The following is a 13,334-nucleotide window of genomic DNA, read 5'->3' on the forward strand; positions in this document are numbered from 1 at the left end:
CCCATCACTTGGCTCAGTCGCTAAAGCTCTCACCTCTGGGTCAGAAGGTTGTGCCGTGGCCTAGTGGTTAGGGAGCTCGCCTCGCAATTCCCGGGGCAATGCGAAAGCTTTGGAAAGTTTTTACACCACGCGCCTCTGTTTCCCCAGCAGTAAGTAGGAACCTGGTTGTTAGTCGATCGGCGGATCGCTTTCCGGGGTAATAACCCCTCCAAAAAATACATTTGGGTCACTCAGTCCACGACCCACGGGTGTGGGACAACACCGTGCACAACTGGCTGCTGCGTTTCGCTCGCAAAATACACAGTCACTACACTTTACAGTATATTCTGTGAAACTCCTCGAGAGACGGCTCAACGACGGCAACCAGAGAAAAGTGGGAGAAGGGAGTGAGGTCTATTTTTAGGTATTTCAGAACAGAATTCTCTGGACAACAGGAATCTTTCCCCCAGTTTGAGGCAAATTCAGTTCTAATAGCAAACGTCCTTTTAAGAAGTTAGTCTCTTTCCAACTTCCTGTGGTTTGGAGGCTCAGTGTCCTGTCTGGATCAATAAAATACCAGGTTATTTTTAGACCATTTGAAACCGCAGACAAGGGGAAGTGCAAATGCCAGGCTCGCTGGGCAAAGCAGCAGCAGGATACACAGGATCCACTAGTCTTTATGGCGTTGATCAAGTCCAAATAAACTGGGAGTACTGGAACATGGCCTGCCTCACCACAACGTACTCTTCAAGACGAGTCTATAAGGCTATTTAAAAGGCAATTTGATAAATACTTGAGGACAAATAATATTTAAAGGGGAGAGAGCAGGGGAATGGGGTTAGAGTGGAGAGCTCCAGTGAGGGAGCGCGAGCACCAGCACAGACAGAAGGGGAAAGGAGCAGGAGGTAATGTCAGTGGTGACGCGATGACCTGAAAATTAGCCTTTTTTTAAGCACGGGACCACACATGGGCACTGAATGAAATCCACACTCCGCTCGTGCTATAACCAAACCAGCCTTCTACCGAAGACCGTTATAAAGACGTTCTTCTGCGGATTGTATCAGAGTCAAGTTCCATTTGGGTTGGCGAACTAGTTACCGGAAAGCGCGCACCATTTGCAACCGGGAGTCCTGGAGAAGAAATCGCTGTCGGAAAACAGCGCATTTTGGACTCATGTACAGACAAGACTTCACCAATAAGAGTACGGTCACACAAGGGGTCAGACACGCGCTCTGGTTAAGAAAAAGCAGTGAAACTTAGGTCACGTCTTTATAGCAGGATTTCCTTTAAGAAGTCAGGATGATCCCAGCCTCGCTCACAAGCACCGGTTAGTAGCATCTCGTCTCGCCCGCCCGCCCGCCCGGATGGCATGCACGCACGAGGAAATGAATGAGGTGAAATGGATACTCACTGAATGGACCGACTGAAGAGGAGAAAAAATAACATGAAAGAAAAACAAGAATGAGATGTTAAGGGAAATTCATGAATGATTATTATACACACAAAGGCAACGTCAGTCACTCTCGGCTTCATTATGGAAAGTGATACACAGATTGGGGGGAGGGGAAGGGGGTAGGGGAAGGGGGGTGAAGAGAGGTGGGGTGGGGGGCTCTAATATGCAACATTCACACCTTAACCTGGCCGTACTCTCCAGGATTTTGCAGTTTGCCAATGGCACATTTTAGACCCAGTGGAGGTGGCAAATGTAAACACGGGCGACCGAGAAAGACTGAATGTAATGAAGAGCCATTCGTTCGCGAAAGCGGAGAGACTGAACGTGCTCAACCCCTCCTCACCACCCCCGCATTAAGCCGCGTCATAATCGTCTTTTAAAAGTATATAAAGGGTCGTGTCAGGGCAGCAACGAGCCATGATGGATACCACACGTCAAAAGCCCAGCAGAGCTCCCCATCAACCTCTGTCCTGGTGATTAATGGCATCCGCTGTGTCCCTGTAGATATCTATCTTATTCTCCATACTGCCCCTGACACCCGCTATTCAAAACCAATTGCTTCGCATCATATTTCAACAAATTTATGTTTCACTCACATCCACAAGCCGCAGAACAATGAGATGATCAGAATCGCAGGCACCCCCCTCCAACCCCCACCCCCCCAGCCCTGACCAGGTAAGCCACAACAGCAACAACAGCAGCTGGCACTCAACAGCTCCGCTTGAAGCAGGGTAGCGGCCCAGAGCGCTTGACAGTGGCGGAGCCTGATGCAGGTTGCCTGGCAGTCAACCACAATAACAAGAGGAAGCGTTGAGCAATAACTGTAAGGATGATTTTAAGTGGGGGCTTCACACGAGGAGAGAAGGCGGGGGGGGGTGCGGTCTGGTCCATCTGCTTCCTGGGTACCATTAAGCTCTCAGCTATCATTCCTTTATTGCAAAGCCTTGCAGACAATCAGACCGTTCTGTGCCGAGCTGACCCTCTAATTGAATCTAATTCACACTCCACATCTCCCGTCTCTCCTGCCCAACGCGAGGAAATCCATCCCACAAACTCCCAGTGCCTCCACTCGCAGCCCACTCCAACCTCAAGTGGGCTCCAGCTGCCGGCACAATCCACTCCACTTGAAAGGGAGTGGGGGGGGGGGGGGGGGGAGTCTGTAATTACTGGCATTATTCCTGAGCTCAAAGAGTAGTGGTTCCACTCCCCCCCCTCACCCACCCCAGTGCCATGTGCCAATTATCACACCGCTGGTAAATGAAACACCAAGGTCAACCTATAACAAGAGTGCATTAGTGTGCCTTCCCTCACCCTCCCCCACTAAAAAAAAACTCCAGGCTTAATATCCCCACCCCCCCCTCTCCATGGCCACCACTTTACCTTCACCCCCGATGCCGTTCACGAATGCCGAGCAATGGTTCCTGGTGCTCCCTCCCTCCAAATTCCTCCCACTCCCACCCGGGAAACTCCGAGCGGGTGTCAATGGCGGAATGAATACCTTACCGTGCACGGTCAAGGTGCCTGAGAACTCCACCTTGCCCACGCTGTTCTCCGCCACACACGTGTAGGTCCCCTCGTCCTCGCTGCCCACCCGGGCGAGACGCAAAGTGTTGTCGCTCTGAATCTCAAACCTGGAGATGCACGAAATGGGAGCAGAGTNAAAAAAACAATAAAACTCAAGACTCAACAACAACAACTGCGCAAAGATGGCGCTTCTGGGGTCCAGTAATGGCCGTCCAGGGCTTTGAGCGGTTGTGAGGTTGAAGGGTGTAAAGGGTCTCTCTCTTTCTCTCCAAGCGCTTACCGTCCACGGGGCAGCTCACCCTCCTCCTTGCGCCAGCGAGTGGTGGGCACAGGGTCTCCCTGGACCTCGCAGTGAAAGTCCACTGTGTCATCCGCCAGCACCACCTGGTTCACTGGCCGCTTGGTGAAGGTGGGTCTCTCTGCAACAACAACCACAGCAACAACAAATGACGTCCCAAAAGCGCTGGACAGTCAGGGGTTTGGACCCGAGCTGGGGGTTGTGATCAGGAGGGGGAGTGGTGTGGAGCGCAAGGAGGGTAAGGAGAGGTGGGTGACCGAAGGCGCGGTAAAGGAGGAGGGTCTCGAGACGAGCCTTGAAGGTGGCGAGGGAGGGAGCGAGGCAAAGGGGACAAACCGAAATCCACACCGATACTGACATCAGTGTCAAAACGGTAGAACAAGAGGTTTGCAGCTGTGAAGGGGAATTTCAGGACAGACACCAGGAAGTGTTTCTTTACCCAGTGATGTTTACAGAGCAGTGGCTCAAACCCTTTCCCCTTCACCTGGCGAGGGACAGACCTCACCACACAGGGACTTGCTTAGGTCAGTCAGCCTCCCAAAGGAGAGCTTCCTGTGCAGGTTGTGTGCGTGTGTGTGTGTGTGTGTGCAGGTCCAAACATGCATGACTATGTGCGTGTTAAACCTATGTTTTTTTACATGCATTTATGGATGTGTGTCCATACCCGTGTGGGTGCGTGTGTTCTCTCCCTGTGTGTATGTGTCGCCCGGATCTCATTAGTTGAGGCCCAGAAATTTGATTTGACTTTGCAGCAACAAATTACACTTCGATAGCGCCCTTCACGTCGAGGATACAGAGGACGAACATTCACTCACCAAACACAACCAGCTCAGCAGTCTCGCTGTCCCTCTCGCCCACCATGTTGGTGGCCGTACACACGTACATCCCGGCATCGCTCTTCCTGGTGTCGGAGATCATCAGTTTCCCTCCTCGGATCTGAGGGAGGAATTGCCAGAAGGTCAGCACGGGGGGGGGGGAGAGAGAGAGAGAGAGAGAGAGAGATTCCCTGTATCCCCGGCACCGTCAGAGAGGCCTGAAACCATCTGCAGGTGTCCCTGACGTCCGGACACAGCGCCGAGTGGACACACACCTGAACCTTCCTTCACAGGTTAAAGGGAGACTCAATCCACCGAACTGTCAGCCTAACATCAACTGTGCACCAGAGAGCGCGAGTGGTGCGAGTCCGAGAGTGCTCCAGCGGGGGGTGTGGCAAAGAGCGTCAATAACAACGACAACAGGGTCCTTCCTCCCCCTCGCCCCCACCCCTCACCCCCACCCCTCACCCCCACCCCTCCCCCCCACCCCTCCCTCCCTCCCTCCCTCGCTCGCTCGCTCGCTCACCGTCACCCGCTCCTCTTTGTCGTCGATCCTCGCTCCGTTCTTCTTCCAGGAGATGCTGGGCTCGGGGTGGCCGCGGGGGGGCAGACACTCCATCACCGCAGGCTCTCCCGCCGCCACCACGATGTCGCTGGGCGTCTGGCGGAAATCATCCCGCAGGACTGCGGAAAGAACCGGGAACGCCGTTAGCGGGAGAGTGCAATTCTCTCGGGACCTGGGTGGGAGGGGGTGGTGGGGGGGGTGGGCTACATTTGGTGGATCAGACGTTAAACCGAGGCCCCTTCTGCCTGTTCAGATGGACGTTAAAGATCTCCCGCAGCGCTATTGGAAAAGGGAACTTCTCTCTCTCTGTTTCTCTCTCTCTCTCTCTCCCGCTGTCCTGACCGACAATCCCCCACGGCTGTTTGTGGGACGTCGCCGGGCTGCAAATATGCCTGCTGCGTCGGCTCTCAAAATACGCACAGTCACTACACTTTGTCGTGCATCCTGTGAAGTGCTTCGAGATGGTTCGACAACATAATAATAATAATCACAATGTCAAATATCAAAGGCAAAGATTGTCTTTTAATCTCTTTGGACGTGGGTCGCAAAGGTTTCTCTGTCCAACCTCACCACACCCTCGGAAAAATAACAGAGAGACACGATACCCCTTCTCCACCCCTTCCCCCCCCCACACACATACCCCCCCCCCACACACACCCACACACAGTCTAATTCAGGTGAGAAAACTTTCTAGTCTCATTCTATCCAGGTTGGTCCGAGCCCATGAAACACGTCAGCGTTTCAGACCGAAATTCTTTGAGAAAAGAGATTTTCTGCGTCTCCGAGCAGAAATGATGGCAGACGGCAAGTTAAGCGATTTCAGGTTTTGTTGCTCGCTTACAGAAACAACCTAATCAGCATCTATCAGTAATTCGCCTATTTATTCATGCTTTAAAACAAACAGCTCCATTAGCGAGTATAATGTCTCCCGTCCACCCTTGATCTGCCTGTGTGTTCGTCGTTCCTGCAGTCTGTGGCAGGTGACAGCACCCTGATTCCAACCCTGCATCGGTAATTCAATTTACCCTCTGCTATTCTGAATTAATGAATATTCCCGATCAGATGGATGGATGAGGCAAACATTCATTACCCAAAGTAAAACCTGTCATGGCACACAGTCAAAAAAGCATTCGGAGGATTAAAGTGGATTCATGGCTTGTAACCAGCATATATTACAGCAATGGGCAGCCCAGCAATTAATTACATCTATTGGACACTTTGCCAGACGTCCCCTGGGAAAGCTGGGACAGCGAGCTATTGTTCTTTGTGCCTTTGATTGAGGAGTTACCCAACGCTGGTTTGAGCTGCAGCCTCTCTAGAAAGAAGAGTCAGTTCGTTTTGCCTTTCAGGTCGTTTCCCCCGTGATCCTGTGCGAGTTTGCCTTTCTCCCACATGGAGACTTTGGGATCAGTGCAGCCTGACACTCCTGTACTGTACCGGGGGAACACTGTATTGTCGGAGACCCCGTCCTTCGGATGAGACGTTAAACCGAGCTCCCCGTCTGGCTGTTCAGGTGGACGATAAAGATCCCACAGCAGCATTCAAGAAGTGAAAGGAATTTCTCTCTCGGTGTCCAGGTCAACAATTGCTCCCCCCACACAACCCCTCAACCCACCCACCCTCAAACACCCCACCCTCAACCCCCCCCACCCTCAACCCCCCCACCCTCAACTCACCCACCCTCAAACACCCCACCCTCAACTCACCCACCCTCAACCCCCCCCACCCTCAACCCCCCCCACCCTCAACCCCCCCACCCTCAACCCCCCCCACCCTCAACTCCCCCACCCTCAACCCACCCCACCACCCCAGATAAAATTGGCTGTTCACTTCATGACTGTGTGGGGATCGTTGCTCTGTACAAATCTACTGCTGCTGTTAATTTGTATTATGAGTGATGTGCAATTATCTGCACCGGTTACTTATACGCAGTCGGTGTGATTAATCATCTCTCTATTTATCAATAACCACACTCATCAATAAGTTTTGTTCCTGTCTGACTCTTTCATTTGAGTTGTTGAAGGTTATTTTATTAGGTATCAAATTCTACCTTGATTTATTGACGCAAAAAATCCCCCCCCTTCCCCCACACACCCCAAAAATCCCCGGGTGTTTTTTTTTATGAGTACAACCCAATTTGAACGGTCTTTTACTGATCTTCTAATCCCATTTCCTGCTTTTTGTGGTGACTGCTCTGTCTAATTCGGTTAAATTGGATTCGGTACACCAGTTGTGTCTCTGTTTGTGAATATCAATTTGTGGCTTTTTTCCAACTTTCGGGGGGAATTTCACCAAAAAACGTATTTTACCGTTTGATATAGCGACTTATCACGTTGTTGAGACGTCTCAAAGCGCTTCGCAGGATGCGCTGTAAAGCGGAGTGACTGTGTATTTGTGGGCGAAACAGATACATGTTATATTTAACATATCATTAATGATTACTATTAACACTGTTGTCAATATTATAAATTAACATATTATATAGCTGTTTCATGGGTTTGATTCCAGCGTTTCTGAAGTGTCAGAGTATCTCTTCACGGTCAGAACAGCAGTAGAGACTTTTATCAGGAACCAAAACAAAGGGGGGTAATTTTAAAGAAAAGCAAAATAATCTTATATCAAAAGACTATATATGTATATATATATATATAAGGAACTTGCACTTTTATAGCATAACATCTCAAAAGCCAATTGCTGCGAAATGCAGAGAGCTTTTTGTAGGCACAAGTGACAGCCATTTTGTCCTGAAAAATAGCCAAGAGGTGAATGAATGAGCCATTAAATGGGGAGGATTGTGGGGCCGGGAACACACTCCCTGCGCATCTGTAAACCAAGGCCTTGGGCTGGGAAGTGAAAGGGGGTTTAGTCCTCCTCTCCGCAGAGTCGCAGGTCAAACTGGGAGATATCAAGGAGGGCTCGTGCCACGGGGCTGAGAGAGACGCTCCAGCACTGAGAGTTGCTCCATGGTTCTCGCTCCCCAGACAGCTGTGGTGTGTACCTGAGTGAAACCAGTTGCTATGAGCTGCAGGGCAGCCTGTTCCTTCGGGAGCGTTGGGCCTGCAAGGCCATTAACCTCCTTCACAGAGAAAACGCACGGGCCAATTAAGACCATTCGCGTCCAAATCCACAGCACCGACTGTCCCATCCCACCCCATCCTCCACAGCCACTCAACGCAGACCTGGAGGAGGGGAGGCAGTGTTGGGAGAGGAATAGCAGCTAATCACTAGTTATCTGGCTGATTCTGGTAGGAACTCTCATCCTGTCAGTGTCTAACAGGCCGCTGAAGAGCTGCCAAAATATTTTTTAAGAGGCATTTTTCACTTTGACGCAGATGGTAGATTACTGTGTGTAAATGTTTCAAAGCTGGTTCTCTCTGTCTTGAGCACAGACAGCACTTACACTCTGCTTCGAGGTGGGTGGGGGGTGGGGGGAGAGGGGAGGTTAGACTATTCCCGGTTGTTAAGCAGTCGTCTGTATTTGGGACCTGGGATAAAAGCTGTCAGGTTCCCTTTTTCTGACCCCGGTGAGGTGGGAAGAGAACATATTTCACCGTTCATGTTAGATAACGTTTCAAAGTGTTTTACAACGACAATGTGTGGATCACCGAGCAGGTTTGGGAAGACGGGAGCTAGAAATGTTGACTAAATGCAGGGCTAAAGAGAGAGGTTTTCAACGGGTTTTGAAGGTGAGGAGACAGGTTATGAGGCTAAGGATTTTAATAATAATTATACTAATAATATCATACGACTACCACTAGTAATAATCCTTGCAGTTCATATAGATCCTTTCACATCAGGACAAGAACAACGACAACATATTTTATTTGTATAGTGCCTTTCACATCGGGAGGATGTCCCAAACCGCTGGACATCTCAAAGCGCTTCACAGGATTTACCGAAAAGTGTAGTGACTACGTGTTTTGTAGGTGAACGCACAGTCGATTTGCACAGAACATTATCCCACAAATAGGCATGAAGTTAATGAACGACCTTATCTGGGGGATTGTTGGCCAGGACACTTGGGAGAGAAAATAGCGCCGTGGAATCATTAACATCCACCCGCACAGACAGACAAAATGGAAATATTCAAGGCTACGGACGCAGATAAGAGAGCTGAGGCCTGAAATTCCACACAGACCATTAAACCCAGTACGAACTTGGGAGGCCAATTAGCCTGTCTTCAGACCATTTGTCTTACCCAGTCCTAAAGAGAAATGAAGGCAGGAGAAGACAAAACGGTTTGACGGCTAATGGGCCTCAGTGAAGAGATCTTGATGGGGATGGCAGAGAGAAGGACGGAGAGAGAGAGAGAGACGGACGGGCGAGGAGGGGGTCATTATCGGTAGAGGTTGGGAGTAAGGTCAGTGCAAGCAAACAGGGTCGTCGGGCAGCGTTTAAGGAACATCTGGGCCAGCTCTTGTAAGAGGCCCGTCAGGGGCCTGACACACTCCAGCACGTACAGTAAACAAGGAACTGATTGCGCTAAACAAATAAAGGCTTTAGCAAGAAGCAAATTATCACCATCTGCTGACGGACGCCACCCAGCAAGGCCGGTGAGCAGCACAGATGGGAAGGGAGCTGAGAGTAAACGTGACCGTGTGCTGAGAACACAGAAGGAGAGGAACTCGCAAGTCGCAGCACCTCGAATAAAGGGCGAAATGCCTCGCAAAATAATCGATTTGGAATTTTTCAATGTTTTTTTTGCGACACGAGCGGAAACCCATCACCGTGCTTAAGGGTCTCGAAACCAGACTGAGATTTCCGTGTACAGGGTGTTCACAAAGTCCTGTTACCCCCCCCACCCCACCGCCGCCGCCCTGTGTGTGTGTATTTTTCTTACAAAGCATTTTTATTTTCTGTTGAAGAAAGACAAGTGGAGTGTAACAAGGTCTGGTCCTCATAACTTCCTCCTCACTTGCTCCATGTGGTGGATGTTGCACTGAACATGGTGACGGATCATTATCTGCCATGAAAATGAGGGCGCTCACACACACATACTCGCACACACACACACACTCACACCATACACACCACCCACACACACACACTCACACCATACACACCACCCACACACACGCACTCACACCCACACACACTCACTCGCACGCCCGCATACCGATCCTCTACACATCCAAATACAGTTAAAACACTTGTAACTGAATACAATTAAGTACTTCTAAATACAATCAGCGTTCTTCCATGTGTTTAAATTGTTGGTTTATTTACAGGGGGGAAAAAAAACACGGGCGTAACAGGACTTTGTGAACCGACCGGCGTGTGAAGGGCGCTATATAAAAGCCAAGCTGTTGTCAAAACCTCCCAGTGTCTACTACACATTCTCTCTCTCTCTCTCTCTCTCTCTCTCGGGAGGGGCTGATCACCTCATCCCGGAGAGCATTAGGCGCAGGTTCTCAAACGCCAAGGCTTGGGGGCCCTCACAGTGTGCGTGTTTGGGGATAGCTGCTAAATTAGGAATTGATTAGGAACGAGAGCCGGGGCTCTAATTGCCAGCGCGGCAGCTAATCTGGACCAGCCCGTCCCGCACGCAATCTGAGGTGCAGCCAATTCATTTGGGGCTCAGCTGTTGGCAGAAAATGGGGAGGTTCGAGGGGTTTAATTCCGTGTTAACAATGATTCTATCCTCCGTAACTTTCTGCCCTGAAGTTGGCATTCGGGCTGCAGTCGTCTCACTCTGTCGCCACACATGAGAAGCCATTCGCTGTCAGGGAGAACAGGGAGGGTGGGTAGGAATTCAACGCGGGGGTGGGCATTGGGGGACTCGGCTGAGCGTGGCTTTCTGATGTACTCACCGTTCAAGCCCTCCACGATCTTGCTCCTTCCTAACTCTCTCTGCGACCTCTTAAACCTCCACCAGTCTGCCCGCTCCCTTACCCTCTGCAGGCAACTGACCTGCTCGGTGGTCGGGCCTTGAGCCTCTCTGCCCCCATCTTTTGAAACTCCATCCCTGAGCCCCTCCCTTGCCTCCTTCAAGGCCTATCTCAAGACCTTCCTTTTCGACCGTGCCTTCAGTCATCAGCCCTCCTCCCCCCTCGTCCCCGCCCTCCAACCCTCTCTCATCCCAACCACCAGCTCGGGTGCAAACCCCTCATAGTCCAGGGCCTTGGCACGTCCTCATCACGTGAAAGGCGCTGTGTAAATGCAACGTGTTGTCTGCTCTGCCTGTTCAGGTGTGCGTTATAGATCCCAGACACGATTCCAAACAAATAAAGAGAAGGGAATTTCGCCTGACCTCCTGCCCAACAATCCCCACATAAAATCGGCTGTTTGTGTGTGTGTGTGTGTGGGGGGGGGGGCGGGGGTGTGTGTGTGTGTGTGGGTAGTGGTTTGCTCTGTGCAAATTGGCTGCCTAGAAATTCGCAGTCACTACACCCGAGAGTAATTACGCGTGAAGCGCTTTCATTCCCGCGTTACGGGGCTATAAAGAGAGCGAGGCTCTTCTTTGCAATCAGCATCAAACGTCGCTGGCAATACTGCCAGGAATAACCGTGCAGAGCGAGGACATGTGTAGTGGAAGCTGGGGCTGTCTGCAGTTAAAGGAATCCGATCAGCGTTTAAACTGTTCATTAGAAAGAATTGCAGACAGAATTCTGAGCTAATGTCATGGAGCTGTCAAGCAGATAGCACCTCGCTCTGATTAATGTCCCCGGTTTTTAATGAGTGAACGGCGTCTGACAGGGGCTTAAATTACCTGACGGGTAAATATGATTTTAATTTTTAATGGCCTGGTGTCAGTGCAATGTTGTTTGCTGTCAGGAGGACACGGGGCGTGTGTAATTCACGGTAAAGAGTGGAGACAGCAGGCGTGTTACGAGCACCGCCTTCGAGATGGCTGACTCCAGCTGCTGTCTCTTGCCGTTCGGGGGGCTGTGGATTCAGACGGGATCCCAAATCGTTTTAATGATGTCGTCTCCAGACGGGAGCTGATTAAATTAATAAAGCCTCCCAGGGTGGGCCACGCTACAGGTGACATTTCAGCCCCAATCGCAGCCTCTCGCCATCGAACAGGGAGAACATTGACTGGACACACAGCCACGGAATAATAATACTACTAATAATAATCCTCACGTTCGATACAGTGCCTTATCACGTCATTGGGACGTCTCAAAGCGCTTCACAGAATGTACTCTAAAGTGCAGTGACTTGTATTTTGTGGGTGAAACGCGGCAGTTAGACCCCAATTGCTCCGCTCGAACAATCTTCACGTGCGTCTCAAAGACACCTGTGCAGCGCTGTGGGGCTGCGGGGTGTGTGTGTGAGGGGTGGGGGGGGGGGTGTTGTGTTATCGGAGGTGCCGTCCTTCAGATGCGACTTTAACTGAGGTTCCAATTGGCTGCCGTGCTTCGCCCGCAAAATACACAGTCACTCCTCTTTACAGTGAAGTGCTCTGAGACGTCTCGACGACATGACAAGGCGCTGTATCAGATTCAAGGCTTATTATCACTGAAATTGTTGGGAGTGAAGACACGTTAAACCGAGCCATGGTTCGCCTGCTCTGGTGGACGTCAATCACCCTGCCAGTCGCCACAGTTTTAATTAAAGAGGCAGAGAGGCTACTTGGGGTGTGTCATGTCGACACAGTGCTCTATCACTTAGCGACACAGATATGTACATTCCATACAAGCCCCGCACTCGCCCCTCCGGACTCCGGGGAGGGGGTGGGGGGCACAAAGTAAATAATAATAATCTTGCATTATATTTGAGAGGTTAAATACCATGTAATAATCAATCATTACAATCCTTGCATTTGATATAGGATTTGATCTCCTCGTTGATACGTCTCAAGGCGCTTCACAGGATATACTGCAAAGTGCAGTGACTGTGGATTTTGTGGGCAAAACTGGCAATTTGCGCACAGCGATGTCCCACTAACAGCCATGGATTGAGTGATCAATTTTATTCCGGGGATTGTTGGCCAGGACACCAGGAGAGGGGGAAACTCCCTTCTATTAAATCCCATTTCCCATCTCTCTCTCTCTCTCTTTCTCTGTGTCTCCACAGCGCTTGAAGTGTTTGCACTGCTCAGCTGCTTAATCAATTCCCTCTTGATCGATTCTATTGATCCGGCCTCGATAGTCACTTGTGGTAACGGATTCTGTACCCTCTGGAGTGAAGCCCTCTCCACACTCTGCCTCCACAGCCAACAAAGCCAAGCTCCTGTTAAACTCCGCAGTCGGCAGAGGGACAGTCAGTGACGTACTGAGGGTCTCTCTCTCTCTCTCTCTCTCTCTGTATGGCCTGGGGGCCCGGAAAAGTAGCCTCAAATTAAAAAAATGCTCCATTGGGAATTTCACCATGACATCCCACCCCCCAAAACAAATGTACTCATTTCCTTTTTATCTGCTGGGATCTGCTGCCTGTGGGGGTGGGTGAGGAGGGGGAGAGAGATAGAGAGAAAGAGAGATCAGTCTTATATGAAGTGATTTCATCTCAAGGGACTATTAATACCTGATTCAATGCAAAGGCTGATTTAAGGACCAGCACTGAGGCCTCCCAGGGAGATGTTTCAGCCCAATCAGTGGGATCTCCGGCTGAACCTTGGCTCCCAGTTTTGGGTCTGATTTCATTATTTAATTGAAGTTTAGGATTCCTCTCGGCCATTGTTTGACCTCCGGTTAACCTGTTCCTTTTAGGATATTCATTGCAAGCTTCAAAGCAGCTTGCGAGTTCACCACACAGCAG

The 13,334-nt window shown here is 50.5% G+C and overlaps 1 protein-coding gene across 1 annotated transcript in view; it reads right to left on the bottom strand.

The window, feature by feature from the left end:
- Positions 1-13,334, bottom strand: part of robo3 (roundabout, axon guidance receptor, homolog 3 (Drosophila)) — an 87,322-nt gene that overhangs the window by 35,036 nt on the left and 38,952 nt on the right. Inside the window, 5 exon segments of the mRNA XM_042343889.1 lie at positions 1,391-1,402; positions 2,936-3,063; positions 3,237-3,375; positions 4,070-4,190; positions 4,596-4,753. Of these exon segments, the coding sequence (XP_042199823.1) occupies positions 1,391-1,402; positions 2,936-3,063; positions 3,237-3,375; positions 4,070-4,190; positions 4,596-4,753 (558 nt within the window).

The sequence above is a fragment of the Callorhinchus milii genome, unplaced genomic scaffold (genome assembly GCF_018977255.1).
Source record: "Callorhinchus milii isolate IMCB2004 unplaced genomic scaffold, IMCB_Cmil_1.0 Scaffold25, whole genome shotgun sequence".
NCBI lineage: Eukaryota > Metazoa > Chordata > Chondrichthyes > Chimaeriformes > Callorhinchidae > Callorhinchus > Callorhinchus milii.